Source organism: Branchiostoma floridae, chromosome 14, assembly GCF_000003815.2.
Source record: "Branchiostoma floridae strain S238N-H82 chromosome 14, Bfl_VNyyK, whole genome shotgun sequence".
Taxonomy (NCBI): Eukaryota; Metazoa; Chordata; class Leptocardii; order Amphioxiformes; family Branchiostomatidae; genus Branchiostoma; species Branchiostoma floridae.
The window spans coordinates 8,814,108-8,838,766 of record NC_049992.1 but is presented as its reverse complement, the minus strand read 5'-3'; the positions used below and the strand labels follow the sequence as shown (position 1 = coordinate 8,838,766).

The 24,659-nt window shown below is 40.2% G+C and overlaps 1 protein-coding gene across 2 annotated transcripts in view; it reads right to left on the bottom strand.

The window, feature by feature from the left end:
• The window catches only part of LOC118430412 (rap1 GTPase-activating protein 1-like), a 124,219-nt gene extending 106,297 nt beyond the window's left edge, over positions 1 to 17,922 (bottom strand). Inside the window, exons 1-3 of one of the 2 annotated variants that reach the window (XM_035841266.1) lie at positions 17,850 to 17,922; positions 11,369 to 11,439; positions 9,594 to 10,323 (exon numbers count right to left, since the gene is read on the bottom strand). In XM_035841266.1, coding sequence (XP_035697159.1) covers positions 9,594 to 10,312 — 719 coding nt within the window. In that variant the 5' untranslated portion in view covers positions 10,313 to 10,323; positions 11,369 to 11,439; positions 17,850 to 17,922. Of the gene's footprint in view, positions 1 to 5,840; positions 5,954 to 9,593; positions 10,324 to 11,368; positions 11,440 to 17,849 lie in introns of those variants that run through there. The other variant, XM_035841269.1, reaches the window with a different exon arrangement.
• Positions 17,923 to 24,659: the final 6,737 nt, after the last annotated feature.

Sequence of the window (24,659 nt, the reverse complement as noted above, 5' to 3'; positions counted from 1 at the left end):
ATGTGTCTCTTGTATATTTTTATGGGGAAAGTTGGGACTTATTCAAACAGAAATAAATCAACACACATTATTATTTCCTTCCTTTCTATACACTTAAAAGGAGAGCTTCCTTTGGTTTCCTGTAAAGGGTCCGGGGGTGGGGGTGGGGCTAGTTTATTTGGTTACTAGTACATACATGTATGTATGGAGACTAAGGCATGGCATAGATATGGGCTTATAATGAAAGATCGAGACCATCCAAAAGGTCCATCGATGAAGGTTATACAATACATCCAGGTCAATAAGATACGCCAAATAGCAACTACTGAAGCAACTGGATATGGTTTTGGAAACGGACAGACTTTTCCAGGTAGAATCCAATACCTTTCGTCAGTGACACTCTCAGTGACATCCAAAATGTCAAAACCCGGATGTTGTTTTTCCATCTCTTTAGTTAACTTGTCAATCATCATAATTGAAACTTGTCAAACTATTTAATTTGTTCCTTTCCAGCATTGTGCTAAGTAAAGAAGTAAAGAAGCTTGGTACACAGCTGTGTGGTGTAACTAACAGATGTAAACTCAACTACATGTCACAAAAACATGTACCATGTAACGCTAGTTCACCTTTATCCATGGGGTGACCTTTATCCGTTGTCTTTAAAAACAGCACATTTAGGAGTATTAAGTCTGCTGACAGTGGTTTCAAATTTTCAATATTTTCAAAATGTTCTGATTTAAAACCACCGTCCGTCGACTTTATATACCTAAGTACATTTTTTCTTACAAACAACGAATATGTTATCCTTGGATAAAGGTGAACAACCGTTAAGCCCAAATAGTGTACTTGGGTTCAATATTGCGTGACTTATATAGTTTGACTGTTAAGGTTTACATGTAAGTCATACAGTTTGCACCTGGGTCGTAAACCACAACTTAACATACGTCTTTATGGTAGTACAAACAGTTTCAATGAAAAAAAATAACTTACAAAGTAGTAAAGTATCCAATTCTCAGCTTTCTACCCCATGATCTGTTTTCATACGATTTTCATATAATCAAGATAGAATGCAAAAGTCAAAAGTACATTTCAGTAACATCATACTTATCATATTTTCCAGATGTCAGCTTGCCAGTTAGACTTCAACATCACAGAACAGTTTGTTGTAAAATCTGTCTGAAAATCATTTTTCCAAATTTGCATATGTCTTTCAGCAATTCATACAGGAAAGACCACCACTTTAGATGGAAAACAAGACAGCCGTAACATTAAAACTATGTCTTTGTGTTGTTTTCCAACGAATCCAAGTGACTAAAACATTCTGGCCTACTACAGAAGAATAGCATTCCTTACCATACTGTACTGTTGCCCTCCCCTACTCAAACTGGCATACGTATACCTCACTCTACTTCCTAAAACCTTCTGTAGTGTTCTCAGGCCTTTTTCACCTTAAAGCAGAGGTCACTTCTGGAGTGACCTTTACCTTTATATCTATTCATTTAACTGTCAAAGACTTAACTACATTGACATATGTCAGGCCACAGCAATGGAAATATTTGTTTTCAAGACTCTTGACTCAAAAGTAATAAGACAGTGAAACAAACCAAGTAAATAACAGATGTGTACCAGCTAACGTTACGTTTGTCTAAGATACACTAACTCTCGTCTGTCTCTCAAATTAAGCCCATAATACCTGAACTTATGTTGAATTTATACCTATTTATACCTGTACTAAGGTGAAAAGATATTTGGTAAACAACATTTCACATGGATGATCACTACAAATTAACGATTTTATAAAATTTCAAATATCATAGCTGAATATAAAAGTACACATGTACTGTGTTGCAAAAGTTCAGAAACCTCAACATTTAATTTAAGTACTATGTTGTCTAGGGCCTTTCTTGTTGTTAAAACATGTAGCTTATCTCAATTCTCTCGTCTGGCTCCAAGAACCACCTGCCATATTCTCACGGTACTGCAGGCTGGGCTATAATCAGTATTTGATGAAATTTCTGTCAACAACATTATCTCCACACGTCTACCCTGTAAACTGTTAGGTTTACAGTGATAAAAGCTCTAAAAGCATTTTCAGCGGTCAGCAGGCTTAATGGGAAAATAACAGCTTGGTCTCTGGAGACATTTTATGACAGATAAAGAAAGAATGAGCTTTATCATAACTTTGTTGGCTTTGCGGGCCAAACCAGATAAATGACAAGCTTGTTTTATCCCATACAAAAATTATGGAGAGCTAAGATAATGCTTGTGTCTCACTTGTATCTAAGGTCACAAAAATTCAATTTGTTGGTTATTTAGGCCATGTTGATTTGATTATATGAGTGCAGGTATCAATTTTGTCCTTTTCCAAAACAAACAAACAAAATTTCGACCATATTCATTGTAAAAATGAGAACATATGTGCCATAAATAGAGAAAAAAATGTTGGAAAATGAATACTACTGTCATAGAATGCCAAAGTAAATTCTAAACTCTAAAAAGGAGATGTGAAAAAAACTATTGTTGGGTTTACCACACTCAATGGAGGATGACGCACGAAGGTAGTTTCCACGAACTCCTTTTTCAGACACTTCAATACAAAATGACTAAGAACCTGCAGTTTGTGCCATTGTCAAAGGGGGGCTCTTTTGATACTGTTGAGGCAGCATTCTCCTCTACCTCGGACAATTAATTTCTACATCTAACTCTGAAGAATTAAAAGCAGCTCATCCAGAAATGACCTTGGCACTTCTAAATTTATGATTGTTGCTGACAAAGCTGTGAAGTGGGGGAAGGTCCAATGTTCCAGCGATGTTTGACACGCTACTCAAGTGTTTACCATAACTTCAGCCAGGTGTACAAGATAATGATGAATTAATGCACTCATAGCGCAACATGTCCTTCACAACACATTGCTCAGTGGGTTATGACATACAGAAATTGGACTCAAGCCAAAGAATACTGCAGACTATATGCAGAAGTTTCAGGTGAACATTATCTACAAAGTGCCGCAGCCACTTTAACCATGTTTGCAAGTGCAAAATCAAAGTACAGTAATACTAACAGAGAAACATTCTGAAGTCAACAACAAAGTTTAACTATAAATGCCAACACCAAAATTTACTTTATTGACTGTCTAACTCCAGTCTTTGTCAAGAAATGAACAATCTACTGCATATGTTCTGTCTGCATTAAGTGACACGTTCTGTAATAATCACGTGTATCTACAAAACAGGGTATTTACGGATAAGAAAGTCGATGGATAGTGGCTTCAAACTGCAATAGTTTGAAAATATTGCAATTTGAAACCACCGTCCATCAACTTGACATCCCTAAATACCATGTCTTTTAAACCAGTGGATACATGTACTTAGTATTATATAATACTGTATATAGGTTTTACCCCACGGATAAAGGGGAACTAGCGTTAGTTTTTATCAAGCATCACTTTGTAAAACATTAGTTCTGTTTGGAAAGGTATTAGACAAAGCCTGACTCATGCTAAATCTACAACCATCCCTCCCTAGTAACAACTGACTTGTCTACAGCAGTCTATTCATGGTCACATAGGAACAAAGGAGCCAGGAGGACCCTTTGACCACCTGGCTTAAGTACCCCTGATTGTGGGCCATCTATTAGGTCCTGCCAAGGGAACATTGTTACAGTTTTAGTGCCTGTTGCCATACTTAACTTGTTAGCATGGGAGGGTTCTTGGCAAGACAGTTAATCTTCATATAGACTACCTTAAGTACATGTACTAACTTGTCATAGTCTCCAAGCAGACTGGATGAAAAAAAGAGAAGAATTTGGCCAAAAAGGGACAAATAAGTTGCCATGGAATCTCATTTAGTCTTTTGCAGTTTATCAAGTTAGGCCGGTCAGTTCACTCCTACTAGTCCTAGGCCAATTAACTCCCACTAGGCTTTTATTCCTAACTTGGTCTTAAAGGTAAGTCTCCTGTTACTATTCGGCCAGGCGGGAGTCTGGTAGAGACTATATTTGTCAGTCAATTATCACAACTGCATTTACGTAACCAGGATGGGAGAAATTGCATCAATATTCACTTCCTCAAAACTGTGAGTATGAAGATATGGACTCACCTGACACCTTGTTATGACATTGACAGTCCAGTTCAGTATTTACCTTTTCAATCCAACCGCCTGAAGACTCAATTAATTAAACTAATTAGATTATTGTGGCCCAATAGAAACAGACTTGACAGACTGCTTCTTTCTGTGTATGTGTAACCGATCAGCCCTTCAGCGCAACACATCAGCTTCGCAGGTACGTAGAGTGGCAGCAGCTGGTTATATTACACTGAACGACCTATCACACCTAACCTTTGAACATCTAGTTGTAAGCTCTGCTGAGGATGCCCCTACAGTATTTGCATAATAGCAACAAGTTCCACTCAGCGATAGTTCAAGAATTCACAAATTTGTCTTTCAGAAGGGACGCAAAACAGGGGTCCATGTTAGAGCAGGTGCCTCGGGCACGTAAATCAGCCTCATTGCTAAAAATTGGGTATCTACTGGCTGCAAATAATACACTAGAAGTATTATCTGTATCTGTATCAATAGCAGTAATTGGTTGGTCCCAATTGTACTGTCAAGGTGAGGCTAAACATTCTTGTGGTCTACTGTCTCTGTTTTGTCAACAGAACAAAGTAATCTCCTCCCAGTTGATGTTATCAAACCACCCACAGACAAAAGTCTGCAAGACAAAATCTCACCTCTTGAACTAACACTTAACGGTTAACCTACATGTACCTTATTTCTAACTTTTCTAAGCAGAGAGTCACTCAGCAACTGAGATAGTATCAAAGTTAGTGCACCTGGACATCTTTCATTTTTGGAACAGATGCGATTTAGCATATTTTCTATCAATTGTCACTTTCTATGATACCCTTGACATATTCTAACCAAGCAAAAAACTTGAGATCTGTGCAGCAATGGACTTCTCCGGAATGGACGTTTCTGGGCATTCGCCATCAATCACTTTTTACTAAAAAAGTATAAAGCCAATGAAATTACAAACAGTTTCATTTATAGGTTCAATAAACTTTTTGGTACCTTTTTTAACAACAACTTGAACAAGATTTGCGGCCACAGTTTTTCCCTTGATAACATCTCTTTGTAAAACAACAATGTGGAGTTTGAGAACAGAAGAATGCTTTTTCCTTTTTCGAGCAACCCAGAATCGGCACAGAAAAGAAAGACATCTACAATGTTTCATGGATGAGGGACACATCTCTCATTGCAACAAGTCTTCTGTGTCTTGTTATCAACTCAAGCATTCTGCCAACATGCCACAGAAAGGACAGTCAGTATGACTGATTGTACAGACCATGACAGCACCAATATCAGAGAGTGCTGCCTAAATACCTCTGTCTACAGTAGTATGTCTACAGTACAACGAAACCTAAATCATGAAAAGTACAAAACGTCATGTATATTTGTGCTGAGCTCACCAATAATAAACAAAGAAGAAAGTTATGAAACATGCGCTCTTAAGTCTTAACAAATGTAGCATGGAAATTTCCCTGTGCTACAATGTATTTAACTTCATATATCTTAGTACCACTACCATTTACGTATGGCAAGATATCAACTGTTTTTTTTTTTACAATTGTGTATTACTTTAAAGTCTATTCTACTGGTATGAGTAACTACATGTATTCAATACAGACAATTGGCATTCTATGTATTAAAAAGTTCAACCCAGCGCATAGTTACTTTAGCTACTTGTGTGGCCAGCTAATAGACAAGTTTGACTGCACTTTCTAACAGAACATAGCAACCAAATTCCTAAAGAGTCAAGAGAATCACTAACACCAAAAATAAACAAAAACTTCCAATACATACAGAGTTGCCGCTACAGAGTTAGACCTCTTGCGAAGTTTTCCCCCTTCTGCCATCTCTGCGTTCTGGTGGTAACTTTTTTGATGTGCAGTGGCTCTTCAGTGATAACTGTTCCCAGACTTGCTTTCAGCACAGAACTGACTGCAGTGATTTCTGGTTGCCTTCATAGCAACCCCCACACTCATTACCAGGCTGATAACACAGATAAGGAACTCAGCCTGAAACAGTACTGCCCCACATGGCTGGGCCTGGAAGCTTTCCATTAAGCACAAGCAAACCAACTCACTGTTTATAGAAAGTTACTGTACTGTGAAACAAAATGTGGCCCACAGAGAAAGAAAAAAGGAAGCTCAAAGATACAAACTTTTGCCATATATCTGGTATAATATCTTAAAAGCTAGTATCAGTATCCAACAGACAATAAAAAGCTTAGTGTCCTGGTTGCATAGATAAGCTTATCTATGATGCCTATAACTACAGATAACTTTTTTTCAATCTTAAGGTGAAGTAGATGAATGTAACAAGAAAATTTACCTGTTCTACCAACAAAATATATTTGTTATTCTCATTCTCAAACTTAATTAGCTTTGTTTCCTTGGAATCGGACAATGTCAGGCCCTGTCACTTAAAATGGTTGTTTCTGGGAGGATAGTGTGGAACAAAAAGATCAAAAGCACAACAGAGCCTGGAGGAGCAGTCTGCATCTTTTTATATACAGTTTCAGGGTCAGGTTCAAGTTTTCTTTCAGTCCTATGTTTGATATATTATTCCCCTGTATCTATGTTGAAATGATCCAAGAATGTTAATTGTTATGGCCTAACCATGGAACTACCCGTTAAACATGTTACTATACTAAGTTATTCTGGTGCACCAGAAGACTTCCTGCCAAATCCACAGCAGAGGAAGTTCCCCAGCCCTGATCTGTGGAAGGTCTGTGGTGTGTGACCTGGGATGGAATTGTAATTTTCTCCTTTTGTACAGAAAAGGATACAGTTGACCTTCATGGGTTACCCACTGACCCTGGATCTTAAAGTTGGACTTGCTAGATTACCAAAGATTGTATCTTTAAATATACACGCTTCCTAAATTCTACCAAGTAGACTGTACATAATTAGTATAGTAAACTACAAGGGAGAGTATTCCATACATTCAATGTGTCCTTTTGCATTACAGACACAATTTCATTACTATCATTCTTTTCCTTGGTAAAATAAGCAGACTAGGGGTGGATACCTTTTTGCTTGATCAGGTCCGGTTCAGGTTCAGGTCCAGAGGATCCGGTTCAGGTTCGGACCTGAACCTGAACCGGATCCTGTCCCTGTCGATATTCCGCGGAGGCCGAGGTTGGTACATATCGAGCTCGAGTGGAAAATTCCCCAACTATCCTCGTAAATTTTCACTCTAAATGAAGAATCAGTTCACAGAAAAATTAATCATGGGACAAGCAACATTTCTTTCCTTCTTATGAGCATGTATTCAATCCATTTTTCCGAGTTTGAGGCGCAAAATAAGTAGCCCGAAGAATGAAACCTTTCCGCCGGAGAAAAACAAGCGCCATCGTGTTGAATCCCCCGACAAGTCTCGTGGGTTCTCACCAAACCACGCGAGAATATAGCAACTTCAGCCAATCACGTCGCAGCAAAACTCCAAACAACGCCACCTTGCGACCATACTGACAATACATCTAACATGGCGGCTTGTTGTTTTCGTCGGGCGCTGAAGTTTCTTTCTTCAAGGCGACATAGATACGCTTCAAACTCTGAAATATGGATTGAATACACATGCACAAGAAAGAAGAAATGTTGTTTGCCCCATGATTATTTTTTCTGAGCGCTGATTCTTCATTTAGAGTGAAAATTTACGAGGATATTTGAGGAACTTTCCACTCAAACTCGGTGCGTACCTCGTGTCGTGATTGAATTTGTTTTGTTTTTTTGTTATTTTTTCGTAGCGCATTTTTATTGTTGACTTAAATGGAAGCAACAGTTACACAGATCAACGAATATAAATTTATTGTTGGCTAATCTTGTTTGATTCATGGGTATTTTTGCCTTTCATTGCCAAAGTAATAGTGGGATCTCCATATACAATAGATTTCTTGATTTTTTTAGATTCGGTCCAAAAAAACCGGTTCATGACTTTCGGTTTTTTGGACTCGGTTCCCGGATGTTGTACCGGTATAAACCGGTCCAGCCGAACCGGTATCCAGCCCTAAAGCAGACAGTTTTTTTTTTTAAAAACTGATAAAGAGGAATAAATAGTCAAAAGGTTTTTTTTTAAACTTTCTAGTATCTTCTCTTTCATACTCGTTGGCAAGGTAGAGTTTCGAAGCCATTGACCTCAGGTCATTTTACAATGTATACATTAAGAAACACTTCCTCCCAACATGTAGTGGTTAGAAGGAAGAGGTCACATTTCTTGAAGAGATAGTTGACTTCCGCCATGGCAGTCTCAGAGGGAGGAAGGATCTGAGGTCTGCTGTGGATCCCAGGTGAGACTGAGCCAAACCATGGCGGCTAGAGGGTGTGAGCTGACAGAATCTGTCACATCAAATTACTTGCACTACTTCCAGCTTTCAACTCTTAACACTGATTAAAACAGCATTTATTTTCTGACTAGGATATTCTGTTGTTGTTTTTTCCCTTACTCCTACTTTTTACCTTTCCCTTTTTTCTTACCAACATTCCTACAATCAACCTTAAATGGTCTCCAATGAATTCTTTTGTTAGTCATCTTTATTTTGAGAACAACCAACTTTCAATGATCTAAACCACCACTAGCTTATGTACCAGTATTTTACAGTCATTCTCAGTCTTGTCTTTTGCAAGTAAATTTGTTTAATTTCCTGCTATATTGAAAGAGAAAGAGTCTATCTTTGAATTCTGATATGTCATAATTCAATCACTCATGGAAAATTAAAGATAGCCTGAACCTATATCATCAACCTCATCCTAAAATCAGTGTGATACACATCCAATTCACAGTAACTGCAGACTACAGTACTACACTAGTACAAGATTTTCCTCCTTTAAGCCTTAATCTAGAGCAAAGCACTTCCACCCCTACATTGTAACACAACAGAACTTCCTCATACAGTCAGCTCTGCTTTGTTACAATCATCGTCTTATCCTCCCAGCCATCCTTCCTGTGCGTTCATTTCCTTTTTAGAAAATGTAAATTTTCTGTTCCAAGACATCTGTGTCTGCTGGTACAATGTAGATGTATCATGGTAGTGTCTGACTAATGCGCTATAAATAGCATTATGTTAGTCCTTTGAAATGAGCCCTTTGAAATCTTCCTTATTTATATCATAACAACTTTACCTGAGTGAGCCATACTGCATTCATGATAAATAGATACTTGAAGTTATCATCTGCACTTGATAACTTCTGGGAGGCAATGTTACAGCTTAATTGCTGTAAGCTAGCTCTGACAGAATAGATGTTGCGATGGGATTTTGAAATCATTTTTATGCACACTGTGCACTGCTATACCACCACAGCTTGCTAGAGGGCACTCGTTTACTGCTATTACTGAGACATCTTGATAATCAGATACTCCTCTGTCCTTTTATTCTTTACCTCCTCTTAACATCTTAACTTCCTCAATATACGTGTCCTGCTATGTCTTCCACATAGCCATCAATCCACCTGTTGTGGGGAATGTGTACAGTATTGGCTTAAAATAAAAGTTTATTTGCCGTAAAATTCTTCCTTATGTCATTCTAAGATTCTTTCATATCTCAGATGAACTTACCTCCTGCACTTGAAGCACGCCGAGTGGTAGACCTCACCCTGCACTGAGACTCGCTCACTGTCAGCCGGAACGGTGAACCCACAGCCGCAGCACGCGTTGTGGACAAGCTTCCGCCTCACCGACCTGGTACTGGTCATCTCAGCAGTCTGCCGCACAAACGTGGTACTGGAATCTTGAGTCATCTCAGTGGTACCTGGGACCTCTGTTTGCCTCACAGACCTGGTACCTTTACTGGAGTTGGTACCAGTACCACAACTGTTGATGGTACTGCCACTGATACCGGCATTGGTGCCTTGTCTCATCACCTCAGCAGTGATCGGTACAACTGTTTGCCTCACAGACCTGGTACCTTTACTGGAGTTGGTACCAGTACCAAAACTGTTGATGGTACTGCCACTGATACCGGCATTGGTGCCTTGTCTCATCACCTCAGCAGTGACTGGTACAACCGTTTGCCTCACAGACTTGGTACTGTTCTTGATGTTGGTACTGATATTGGTACCCTGTGCCAACTCAGCAGTGCCTGGTACCACAGTCTGTCTTACAGGTCTGGTACTGGTACTGGTTCTGATACTGGTACCAGTACTGGAACCTGTACTGATACCGGCATGCTTTATTATGTCAGAACTACCTTGGGTCCGCCTCAAAGATCTAGTGAAAAGTTTTGTCTTGCCAGAATCTGTTGCAGCTCTGAAGCTCTTTGATCTGCTGCCCTGCATTGTGTCCTTTCCTGTAATGACAAGATACATGATATTAAAAGACGTGCTCATGAGCCCACTAGCAATATAAATTCCTATAAAGCTACAAGCTACAAAGATGTTGATATTATACAATATCATGCATATAAATCATAATACGCTGTCTTAGCAAAGGATTATTGTGCTTTCAGATATGAAAAAAAAAATTATTGGGAGCAACATCTCATGAGGCCATGGAGAGAACAGACTAAGGATTAATATACTAGAAATCTGATATGGAATTTACATATATATTCTAATTCAATGGCAGTAATCTTAACATTGAGGAGTGAACTGCTTCAGGACAACCTCAAGGAACCGTAAGACAGCCAGGGTGAGACACAACTTAACGTAATCATCAGAGCTCAAAAACGTCACAGCTATAAGGATAGATACCTGAGGTCATTTGGGGATAACACCTCTGGTAAGCTAAGTGTTTTAAGCTGCTGAATTCTCCAATAAAGCTTGCATGTAAAATCAGACTCTTTACTTGGCCTCATCTTTGTGAAAAAAATGCTGGGCATCAAACATGTGCAAGCCAGCAGAGGGACATATTGAGAAACCATATAGCAGAAAACAATCTCTATATTTTAGTCATGACCACCCACGTGCTCCATGTTTTGTTTACAAAACAACACAGTCCTGTGGTTTTCCGAAGTGCTGACAAGTATGAAATGAGAAGAGCCTAGACCAGAGCTGAAACCATAACAAACAGTAAGTTGTGTAGGGAAGAAACCAAAGTAGCTATATATAGCATGCCGCAATGTCTTAGCCAGCCTGAATCTTTTTCTGTCCCCTGAATTTTTAATGGAAATCCTGTTGACAGCACGACAATGCTAGGGGGGGTACAAAACCCAACCTGCACCAGAATTTTTGTACCAGCACTCATACCTGGCAGCCAGTAATCTTAACAATTGGATCATAAGAACAATACCAAAGGTGTCCACAGACATAATATTGTTGTTATGCAGAAGTGATCAATTCAAAGTACAGGTTTGAATATGTTTAAAAGAGTAACGATATAACTGAAATGCTTACCAAGATAGTTCTGCAGCAGCTTTGGTAGCTATTGGTCTCTGGCTCACCAAGGCACTATGTGATGACAGCACCTACACACACAGAGAGAGTCTGGTTAAGGTCTCATAACACAGTATTTATCCGCGACCCCCGTCCCCAAAAGTAGTTCGGGTTAAAATAGTGCATCGCGGTACTTGCAAAGGCCGTATTTATTCTTCCGTGCACGACAGCGAGATGGAATCTGTGGTGAATAGTAGAGGAATACATCGGTGTTCATACTGTATAAGTTGGATTACGTCGCTTTTTCGGCCGGCGGGAATTTGCGCCTTGATATGTTACCGGCACTTCCTGTTCGTCGCCTGCAATTCCATGACCTCCGCTGGGGGTCAAATCAAAGTGTCTGTTATGGAAAAACGAGCCAGCAAATCTATGCTCATCTTCAGATATTTTGTAGCTTGTACCCTCAACTTCAACATACTAAATTCTTGTGAATTGTATCTGCACCCTACTATAGGTTTTGAGTCGTCGAACCACCTCACTTTGGGGTCCTTAACCATGTAAATCCCCATACCCGAAAAACTGTGTTCTGAGACCTTAACTGTTTAGGTCACAGAATCCACATCCTCTGGGAACACTGACCTCAGCCCACCCCTTTCCCACCTAGGACAACTTCCAGCTGAGGGTTGGGAGACTTGAAAGGTAAGAAAAATGGATTGAAGTGCTTCAGTGACAGCTACAGACTGAGGGAGGACAAAACAGATGCATGATGCATAACGCGAGTTCACCTTTATCCGCAGGGTGCCCTATATCTGTTGTATTTAAAAATAGGATATTTAGGGATATCAAGCGGACGGTCCACGGTTTCGAATTGCAATTTTTCTTAAATACTGCAGTTTGAAACCACCGTCCGTTGGCTTAATATCCCTAAATACTCCGCTTTTAAATACTACGGATAAAGGTTACTCCGCAGATAAAGGTGAATTAACGTTGCTACCTGTACGTACAAAAGATGCTACCTGTGAAAAAAATATCAAAAAATAGTGCTTGCAGAGAAAAATCAGCGCCTTATTGCAAGAAAATTCCGAATCTAAATTTTTTTTTTTCTCAATTTCTGGTCAACTTCACCCCTAGGATAAAACATGCTACTTCTTTTATGGTTTATACTGATTTGATCTGATCTGATCTGATCTAAAAAAATTGATAGCCCTTGCTTGATGCTGTAATTCAACGAGACAAATTCTTCTAACTGATTCAGTTTCCTTTACCCTAAAGCCTTCATTCTCCTCTCCTCTCCCCTCAGTTTTTCCTTTTTTCATTCTCCTCTCTCTCTCATTTCTCTGTGTCAGTGTGTGGACATTCTGTGTCCCAGGTCATTGCCTACCACAAACAATCCCCTACTGTACACCTGAGTAGCACTCTCCCATCCAGGAAGGTGCACCTTTCACCACCTGTTCTATATCAGTACTCCCTGTACTTTATCATGCCGCACCTGAAACATGTCTATCACTTCCTGTATGGTTAACACCTGACAGCACCTGGAAAACACACCTCACACCTGTCTGTAGTCATTTTTCTCATTTTTTTTCCAATTTCTATCTGTGCAGCTCTATGCATATTTGAAAAGTGCTACAACTTGGTACACTTATTGTTATAGCATATCCTTTTGTTTTACTACCTTTCACCAAGTAAAGGTGACAACCGCAAATATTCAGAAGCGCACAGACACACAAAAACACATGCACACACACACACATGCACGCACAAGCACACATACACACAAAAGTACCTCCATCTTCCATTGAGATAAAAACATTTTGTGAAAGAACCATTTTCTTGCAGATCTTTTTCAAAACAAATCTAGTCACTTGTTTGCAACTCCATCACCTAATTAACTGGACTAACCCTGTGTATACATGAACTTGGAAAGTACCTATCAACAGATCCCTACAGCCTAAGTCACTAGCAGACCTCAAGGTGACCATTGCCATGGCAACAGAAGACCTCTTTTCACCCCTTTCCCCCAGCTGGAGTTGGAAACTATCCAGCCTGCCTGTGGTGAGAGCAGAAATAACTGGCACACATCACAGTGCAGGCAGGGGCTTTGATATACTTCTCTAGGGCTGGAGAGGGGAAATGCTGGTTTCCAGATTTGAAAACAAAATCAACAAGAGCTATAATCTACCACTCAAAAATCACACCCACAACAGATCCAGAATATGAGATTTTAAGTACCACAACATTGAAAATATCTGCAAAATGTCAGGTCTTTAAAAAGACCAGTTCAAATATGAATTTTGATTCTTGAAAAAAAAAAAATACCACTCACTGTATGGTCTTCATTCACTCTCTCATGACTGTATTGGTTACGATCGTTCAAGTTGTTCCTATCTTGCAAACTTCACAAACCTTAAGTAGTAACAAACACCTGTATAACCCACCTGTGGTTGTCTAAGTGGCTGAAGTGAGCACACCTTCACCACCTGCCCACTAAAGGTGCCGATCAGCTACTTATCCCAGCGTTAAAGTGAGATTAAGGGCAACTCACCATAACAGTCAACAACGGACACAATACACTTCTCAAACAATTAGTCACTCTAGACAGACACCGCCTGGCATTCTTCGTCTTTCAAGTCTCTTCAGGACGGTCCACTTCACATGTTCACAGGGCAACACCAGGATTTATCAGCCTCAACATGGCAAATGCTTAAATGTTTAAATCCTGAAATGTTGGGGGTGCTTTCATTTTGATGGTTTTCGTGGTGACCTCTCCACTATGAAATCATGATACAACTGAAATAAGTATCCTTTGTACATATACAGTGACAAAGCTAATGTACAGTACTGAAACTGACTTTCATCAGTAAACTTAAAACCTCCTTTTTGCCCCTACCAAGAAATTAAGTCCCAACAAAAATAAGTGAACTTTTAAGTTACACCAGTGTGGAACTACCTTAAGCATATTCAATTAAGATACTTTCAAGAGTAAGTACCAATAGCTGTCTTTTGCGTGTTGTTTGGAACATCTTGCCATTTAGTAATCCTTTAAGATTAATAAAGAAAAGTTCCTTGAAATTGAAACCATTGCCTTGCATGATAATGACATCAAACAAGAGAGTGACACCATGATATCAACAACATATTACATGTACCTTGATTTCAATTTTCTGAAAGCTTAATAATAATAATAATAATAATGATAATAATAATAATAATAATGAAGGGCTAGGTACAGGTCACTGATAACAGACATATGCAGAGACAACAAGGTACAAGATAACAGGTTGGTTGACATCTTCTCACTTCTTTGTACATGTGTAAATATCCCTTGACTGAGATACCCTTCTTTGTTTCCAAGGGGCTTCTGACTACATTTCCCTTGTAACCAAAAACCTTCTTTACAAACCTTCCTGACAATGACAAATAATCAGAGCCTGTAGAACAAGCAGGTTCCCTTTCAGACACCAAAGTGACTAACATGTAATACACAGTTGACCTACCTTGTTTCCCAATGGTATAGCAAACAGGGCACAAAGCTACTCAAGGACTGAACAGCGTTTCTTACACTAGAGGATTGTCGCCTGACCGCATGGAAGGACTTCAAAGCCGATGTTCTTTGGATTCTATCCCTGGTCTTTATAAGGTATAACATATTCTATTCATTCACTCACATCAAATCAGAGCAGTTTTATGCCCCAGGCCACATAAATATAAAAACAAGAAGCTTTTTGTTGTTTCAATTTTCCTTCATGCAATGTTATCATTCTTGCTTCATGGCTCCATGGGCATACGGTATTGATAAAATTTGGATATATATGTCAGAACACTAGATCTTCTTCTGAACGCTAAAAAAAGTTAAGGGTTTTATTCCAAATGTCAAAAACAGACGCATTTTGCTTTTCCTAGTAGTCCAATTAACTGACTTTTTCCCAACAGTATTAGATTTACCAACACTGCTCGGTTTCCAGGTACTACTTTATAATGAAATTTGCTGTACTATTACTAGCACTACTTACCAAATTTGCTGCACTACTACTACTTAGTACTACTAATACTACTGCTACTACTACTTCTACTTCTATTACTGCATACATGTACTGAAGCATGTTGCTATTTGTAATTCAGCTTCGTAAAACATAGTACTGCTCACGTTTCAGCAGCCATGTCTAATGGTGTACAAATGATGGATAGTGCCAAACACTGGTCCTGCTTGACTGATGTCCTTCCCACCCACCTACCCTGGTGCTGAATCATGTATGAACAATATGGATGGAGGTGTCAACATCCTTGTACTGTAATGTACATCATCAGTCATGTCACACTTGGACTGTCTTCTAAGGCACGATCTACACACAGTTTTTCCCGATATCGGTAAGCCTACAACCTATCGCCGACAGCTTTTTTTCATCGTCTAGATGGAACTACTATATCGCCATTACGATATCGGGAAAATTTCTCCCAAAAGGTCCGGACCATTCGTACGATACCTTACCGATTGCTTAGCAGGGGTCCCCGACAGCTTCGCGCGTGTAGATGCTTCCCGACTTCGGGAAGGCTCATTAGCATATAACGCCATTTGGAAAATCGCGCTATATGTTTATGACTGAAAGGGCAATGGGTGTCCGGCCCCCTACGTTCTGGATCCCTCCCGACATCTCCACAGATATCGGTAAAAACTGTGTGTAGATTGGGCCTTAGTGAAACAACCTCCTTGGTGAAACACAAACTATGGGTTGGACCAAGGGAACAATATTATTATAAACTAAAACTTAAGGGACCAACCCTCTTCTTCTGCAACAAATATTGAAATTGCAACCTAACATGCAATATCCAAAGAATTGCATTCCTTGACAAGACATTAAATCTTCATGCATTTTTGCACTCGTTATAATGAGATCTGCATTGACTAACCTGGAATATTGTACAGGAATATTAGAATGGGATGAGAAGTCAAAATTTGTTAACACATGGGGCTGCCAAGTGACCTGGAATGCCCAGTTGCATCCGAGGTGTGACAACCACACCATTGCCCCGCTTTGATTCATGTCAAGGTGCCCAAAAGTTTAACAGATACGAGCGATCGCGATGATGTCACGGTGACGCAGTGGTAGGCAAAAAGCAGGTGTTTTTCAAAATATTTATTTACATATCAACCAGTAATTTGATCTGCTACTTTGAATATGAATTTTTAATCAAATTTACTGACGTCCTGGTAGGCACAAGCCGTCAAAGTCAAATACCCCAGATATAAACAACAACAGCGATTGCTCGTATACCGAAAACTTGTTGCAGAAAGAGTAAGAAACAAATTTCTAAAATTGCACCGATAAAATGCTAATGATATAGGAATTTTGACCTATGTAATGAAAAGATAATGTTACCTGGTACCTTGAAAAAACAGGACAGCATCTGAGACTTAGTTACAAGTTAGTACAGCTGCAAGAAAGTGTTCGCACCGTACAAGACTTCCCTGAGCCTTGGGTCCACTGTGCACAGGTGGTGAACTAAACACTTAGTTAGAACCTCTAAAACTCTGAACATGACCTCTAACCCTGAGACCATGCCATCCTTGTGCAGAGATGGTTACAAACAACACATGCCACATGATGTGACGACATCAACACAACAGAACTCCCGGACTACCAGTGGAACAAGGAAAACCCTTTCTGCTAAGTGCCAGCAAACTTTGTCTTTGCGGCTTGTCAAGTTAAACTTTATAGCTAGGTTGTCATGGCACACGAACAATATTACGATACCCGTCAGTGGACGCTATTGCTGATGTACAGATATATTAAACTACTGAAGATGTAGTAACCAGGTAACCAGCCATATATATAGCCAGCTGGATACCTGGCTAAAGATTTAAGTTTTGCATTATAGTACGAAGAATATACCACATCCTTCGCACGCGCCTTCAAGAATCTTAGGGACTGTTCATTTTTTACCTACTAGCTTAGTTGCTTAAATGATTTTGTTCATTCAATAAAGTTTATGAAATTGATTCTTTCAACTAGTTTTGTTTAAAAAAAACACTAACATTGGATTTGAACTATAGGAAAACCGTACAAGGCCGAAAACCATCCGTGGTTGCCATGAAGTGATTCATCTCTGTTCGGTTGCCAGCCCACATGTGGTTCTCCCATAATGGATTTGAATCTGTCAACAACAATGTCGTGTCCTGGAAAGACTCGCTTTCACGGGAACGCTCAAGTGATGGTGGAAAAACCACCTGCTTTTGACAAGAAAAGCAAATACGAGAGAAAAACACGAAACGACGGCTAGAGTTTCCGTCACACTTCACCGGTTCCGGAAGCTTTGAAGGACTGCGAATTCCCGACATAAGTGGAAAATGAAGAGGGCTTTCAGCGTCGCTAGACCGACAAGACAGCAGTTCCCCTTGCAGTTTCCTTATCCTGGCGAATCAGTAGGTGGTACAGATCGTAATCTGGCCAAACAAACCGCAAGATCTGTCCCAAAAGACGGTAATTGAGTTCATTTTACTTACGTTCATCAAGACTTCCTCATGGCTTCCGACATATTGAATCTGAATTTTCCCGGACATGACCTGATCTGGCAGTGACGCTAACCAATCAGAGGGAAGATGTTGATTACAACAACATGACGCTGACCAATCAAATGGGAGATGGGTGGGGCACCAAAACATTGCCATGTGGCCTACTCATCAGTGTCATCCGCACAGCAGGAGAACGACAGTGACGATTATTTATCTTACCCATCTACTCTAGCTACATCTACAACAAAAATGTCTTCCTGCTAAAGTCATCCCGCACATTATTTTAGCAAGGCGTTTGACTCGGTTTGGAGAGAAGGACTTCTACTGAAATTAAACAAACTTGGATTAGGGGGGAAATTTCTACTCACTATAAAAGATATGTATTCCAAAACAACAAATTGTGTTAAAACTAGCCACGGTCTTACCGATACTTTTGTAACTAACTGTGGGGTTCGACAAGGCTGTAATCTTAGTCCAACTTTGTTTAATTTATTCATAAGTGATATATCAGATGTATTTAATGACCATTCCTGTAACCCTCCTATATTGCACAATAAGAAAGTGTCATGTTTATTATATGCAGATGACCTGGTACTTTTGTCTGAATCTCAACAGGGTCTGCAAACTTCTCTAAGTAGATTAGAAAATTATTGTGAATCATGGAAGTTAAATGTTAATCTAAAAAAAACTAAAGTCATTGTATTTACGAAAGGTGGCCGCTTACCAAAAGACTGCCTTTTCCTATATAAAAGACATGTAGTAGAAATTGTTACAAATTATTGCTATCTGGGCATTGTTGTAAACTCAGCTGGCACGTTCAAGGCAAATAACAAATATCTGCACAGCAAAGGCCTGAGAGCCCTCTATGGAATCAACCAATCCCTTGGCAAAGCCGACGCTTCTATAGCCGTAAGAAACAAACTATTTGACACATGCGTGAAACCTATTTTGTTGTATGGTTCGGAAATATGGGGTTCATTCAAAACTCCAAAATCATCCCCAATTGAAGCTATCCATTTAAAATTTTGTAAACAATCATTGAATGTCCCCAGATCCGCATGTAACCTGGCCGTAATGGCAGAACTGGGAAGACACCCACTTAAACTAGAAGCATCCCTTAACGCCATCAAACAGTATATTAGAGTACGCCAGAACGTGCCAGCTGATAGTCTATCAGCAGACGCCCTTTTGTGTCAACTCGAACTGGACACATTAGGGGCTAAATGCTGGGCTTCTGGAGTCCGCAAGACGCTAGAGGAATGTGGTTTTGGCTATGTCTGGCATTCTCCCATATCATCTGTCCTAAATCCATCACAAATAATTCCATCCATCGATCAACGTTTAAAAGATATGTACCTTCAATCTTTCATAACAGCAATGCGCAACAACAACAAATTACGAACATACAGATTACTTAAGACTACTTACAACGACGAGAAATACCTGAAGATTGCAAACATTCGGCACAGAACAGCCATCACAAAGCTCCGCATTAGTTCACATAGACTCCGCATTGAAAAAGGCCGACATAACCACATTCCTCTGGAAGAAAGAATCTGCCAATACTGTAACTTGAATAAGATAGAGGATGAGTGTCACTTTATTGTTGACTGTACCTTATACAACAACGAAAGAAACGTCCTTTTTGAAAATATACAACATATGTTCCCAAATTTCCGATACTTGAATACCACGGAAAAATTCATATTTCTCATGCAATTTAGATAAACAATATATCATTGATTCCATTTGTCCTTATGTTTATAACTGTTTTAAGAAGCGAGAAGAAGTTGAACTTGTACATACTTGAATGTATTAGCATATGTAGAGATAATAAGATACCTTTTTTTGTCAAAATTGTACCTTATCACTAGCGATACGACCTGTACTTAGCTTGTTTGAGCACAAATGTACAATAAAGGTCATTCATTCATTATATCCGTCAAAACCATTGGGCGGTTTGCCAACAGCAATATCTGAAGTAGCCAGAATCTTTGTTACTTTGCTTGTCGAGGATTCGCAACATAAAAAACATAAACTACTTGTTTATTTTCTCAGAGATTTGTTTCATTTTTCATCTAATAAAAGGGTGGCAGTTTTTAGTTGAATGGCTAACGGACAGATGGCGATATGATTCCTGTTTGAATCAGTCGGGCAAAGACTGGCGCGCTACTTCAACTCCATCCGTATTTTAAGATTTTCAAAGAAAGATTTGGGAATAAAGACGTAGTTAAGTTGAACCTCAAGAGCCACACTTTTTTTTCTTCAACTTCAACTGTTGCGATGGAAAATCATAACATTTTGTACCTTATTGGATCTTTTCTGACACCATGACCCAACTATACGACCATCTCAGTAAACAACGTTAATGGGACAAGTTTGTAAAGTGTTGCGGTCTTTTTCTCTCAACATCTGCTTGGAGATTGCTACGACATCCAGTTCAGGTAAATCTAGCCGTCCTGTATCTGCACATCTATAATGAGGGTCTGCATGGGGGGGTCTTGCTAACGCTTAACGGTGAATTCAGGAGGCCCGATAACGCTTAACGGTAAATTCAGGAGGCCCGATAACGCTTAACGGTAAATTCAGAAGGAGTTACAGCATAACAGTAACATTGATGTGCATTCCTATTCATCTAACGCTAGAGTAGTTATATCAATGGGTGAAAATATCCGACTAATGACATTGTGAGAAGAAAAAGGTGCCCAGAACACGGAGGAATGATAGGGACAATGTCCATAGCATCTGTAAATTGACGGAGGCAGAGTTTCCGGTCGACTCCGCCACAGAGACGGCGGCAGCAAATTTCTTATGGGGGGATTGAACTATTGCTTCAGCACATGGAGCGCCGAAGGCGCGACGCATCTCAGGGGGTCCAGGCGTATGCTCCCCCGGGAAAATTTTAAAATCAAGACCCTCTTAAATGCTTTTTCCTGCATTTGTCAGCAAATTTTGCCGACCGACTAAGCTAGGTTGATTTTGACATTTTCATCAAATGGTTATAGCTTTGGTCTCCACCCCCAGAGCCCCGGACATATTTTTACCATTTCGAGTTCGGAAGGCACGAAACGCAGTGCAATATAAGTTCAGGAAATTTTAAAATCCGGACCGTCTGAAACGCCAATTACTGCATTTTGAAGGACAGATTTTGCTGTAAGACGAAGCTAAATTAAATGACATTTTATTAGAGAGAAAAGGTTTTTTGTGCGAAAACCCACGCCCCTTACATATTTTCGCCATGTCGCCATGAGCACCAACGGCGCAAGCCGTCGCAAGGGAGGTCCGGAGAAACCTCATTTTCTGCATTCTAAGAGTACTTTTTGCCCGAAACTAAGCTAAGTTTGACACTGAAATCTGTATGAGTGATAAAGTTTTTGAGGGCGCACTTCCGCAACATATTTTACCATGTCCAGAGCCGAGGGCCGGGAGGCTCGGAGAAATTTTGAAATCTGGACCCTTTGTAACACCATTTCCTGCATTTTCAGGGGTTCTATCTGGCATTTGACTTTGTGTGTATAACGGGTTACGAAGAATTTCTTGGTAACGCTTAACGGTGAATTCGGGATAGCAATAACGATTAACGTTGAATTAAAACGACCAATAACGCTTGACGAAGAATATACCGATAACGATTAACGTTGAATTAGAGTGGGTCGGTAACGATTAACGGTGAATTAAAATGGCTCGTAACGCTTAACGGAAAAAGGCATGCATACCCTCTATAATGGGACTGCTGCTTGTGTGTCTGGTCTGACCGCTATCTCATCCTTCCATGCTTCCCGTCGGACACGGACTCAAAGTTTTATCCCGGATTTTGGCGACGCCTGATTGGCGAGCCTAATAGTATAGTGAGCGACCGTTTGCAAAGAATTCTAAAAACTGTACAGGCATCTCAGGAATTTTTTTTTCCGCGCATCATGCCGCGCATCATGCCGGACTGAACCATTACCTCCACGGGTATGCTTTCCAGACGTGTGCACAGCAGTGTATTCTCGCGAGGCGATTTTCGATTGATCGCCGTGCAAAATTGAGAAAAGCCTAGGACTTCAGACGTACCCGAATTGTAGTATGTAGTATGGTGGTCATGGAAATGTAAACATTTGAAACAGGGGATAAAGGATTGTTGAAATATGTTCCTCGGAAAATAACCCGTGAGTCGTGGAAATCACTTCCGGGTTTTGCAGCGCATCATACCGGACTGAACCATTACCTCCACGGGTATGCTTTCCAGTACCAGGTACCAGGGCACATATACGTGTGCACAGCAGTGTATTCTCGCGAGGCGATTTTAGATTGATCGCCGTGCAAAATTGAGAAGAGCCTAGTACTTCAGACGTACCAGAACGGTAGTATGTAGTATGGTGGTCATGGAAATGTAAACATTTGAAACAGGGGATAAAGGATGGTTGAAATATGTTCCTCGGAAAATAACCCGTGAGTCGTGGAAATCACTTCCAGGTTCGTTCGTTTGGAGTTTGGAAAGTTTGGTGCGGCCTTCTTCACCCTTGATATCTTTGTTTCAAAAATGCAAACTAATGTGTGAAACAAGCATTGTTTGAGCTTATATGATGTGTAACATGTGGGGTTGTGAGATAGCGATGTGATAGTTAACATCGCCATTAAAGAACGCTATATTTTGGGTAGCGTTTGTATGTGGGTGTGTTTGTAGAAGACCACCATAACTCTAGAACGCCTGGATGGATTAAAAGGTTTCGAGACGACTCGGCACCTGAGACATCTCGGCCCTAGTCGGCACCATACTTACTCGGCACATAACTTTTATATTTTGCACTCGAAGAATGATAATCCTATCATTCCGGCAGCATAAGAAGTGACATAAGAATGTACAAATCAATCTCACCCCACGAGGTAACGTTTTGGATACAAATTTTTAGGATACAAGATCCCCAAAACATGTTGCGGGCCGCGCCGGCGAGGCCATTTTCGCCGTTCTTTCACGATGTCACTCTACTTCTCTTCTATATCACCGTGTTTGCAAGTTAGTACAAATGAAAATAGATGTAATAAGCAGTTCAATATATTTTGTTGGGCATAAATTACAACTGTTTGTAGGTTTCAAAAACGCGTTGAGATGACCGATCTGATATAGACAGAGCCTCGGCCGTTCAAAGTTAACGTACCTTGAAGTGACGTTCAGAGCCTCAAAATGTCCGTAAAATTGTGCCGACTGTATGACTTACAAGTTATTGCAGTGAGAGAAATGTTTTGCAGTTAAACATCTTGCATTTCTCACAAACCTTCACAATTTTATGTCATATTCTTGGTGCCAAGTTTTCCCACTTGGCTAGGTGCCGAGTCGTCCCAGGTGCCGAGTTGTCCTGATACCGGATTGTAATGATATTCGGTATGTGGGTAGGTCTTGTTAAGACCTGGAAACGATTAGATTTTGGGTCCCCTAGCGGCCTGTTACGGTACTACAGCGGAACTTCCTGGTTTGATATCTCGAGTTCTGGACATGTTGCGGCTATGAATTTTAAGTTGTAGACAGCTTTTGATGCCGTGAGTAAGTGGTATAGGTTTGGGCCCCCTAGCGGCTTGTTTTGGAACTGCAGGACAGGTGTAGTGTCAGACTTTGAAAGGGAATAACTCAAGAAGGGGTTGACGGATTGTTATGATTTTTAGTATGTGGATAGGTTACGTGATGCTTCGTATAATTCTATATCAATTATGCAAATTATCCTTAATATTTATAAACAATAAAACCGTCGCCATGGCAATAATTTTAATTGCCACACTTTTTTACTTTTGAGCCCGTAAGAGCCTGTGAGTCTGAGACCAAGTTGCCCGTGTGGTCAGCCACTCTGACCTCCCTTAAAATGATTTGTCGAAATATTTGTATCCCATGGACAAGGATATCATATCTATTACTTGCATTCATGATTTGTATCTGTGTCAGACGCACACTTCAACTCTTCAACTGTTAACTGCACGGGTCCCCAAATCCCAAACCGGTGTGGTCCGACCTGCTAGATAACTTCGCATTATTGCACCAGCCGGATAATTGCACGAAATTCACTGACAGATATCGATAGGCCGTGCAATTAAGCGGCTTCTACTGTATTTGCAAACTCGACATAGGCAAAAATCACTGCCAAAATGCAGTCACATAGTTTAGAGTGCCCAGTCACGTCATTCCCGTCTATCCACAATCCTACGGACTTGTTGAATCTCGAGCTCATTCATCAAAACGGACTTAAGTTCAAAACCGAGACGATCTCCATCCAACGGACTTACAATTGATATTCTACGATGCACCGAAATCATTTCTCCGTTTCAGCAAGACATTAGTCATTTATATAAAAATCCTCAGCTGAAAAATAGTTTTATCTCACATTTTCCAGAGCAGCTAGTCGTTGTACCACCTCAGAAGAAATACAGCCGCAACATAAGAACAACCTGTGCACGTCGAAGGAGGTAAAGTACTGCAGCAATCTCCACTTCTGGACCCTCCACATACTAGTTACAACTGACCACACACTAGGAATGCCCCCTGAAGACTCCTACAAACTCAATCGATAGCGGCACTTCGAGCTCTTCAGCTAGACTAGCTTATTGTCAGAAGTTGTATCGAGGGTTGGGAAGTTTTGTTGGCAGTGTTATGTTTCTTTCACGCTGTTTTGTGAAGGGGAGCTTTACTTCTTGTCTTTTCGTTCTGCCTCTTTGTCATCACTACCGCGCTCGCTCTTGACAATTTCGTACAGTATTGTTCAGCATCCATCGACCACAAATGCATGCAGTGAGTTAGTTGGACGGCTGTCAGCACATATTTGACAATTGTAG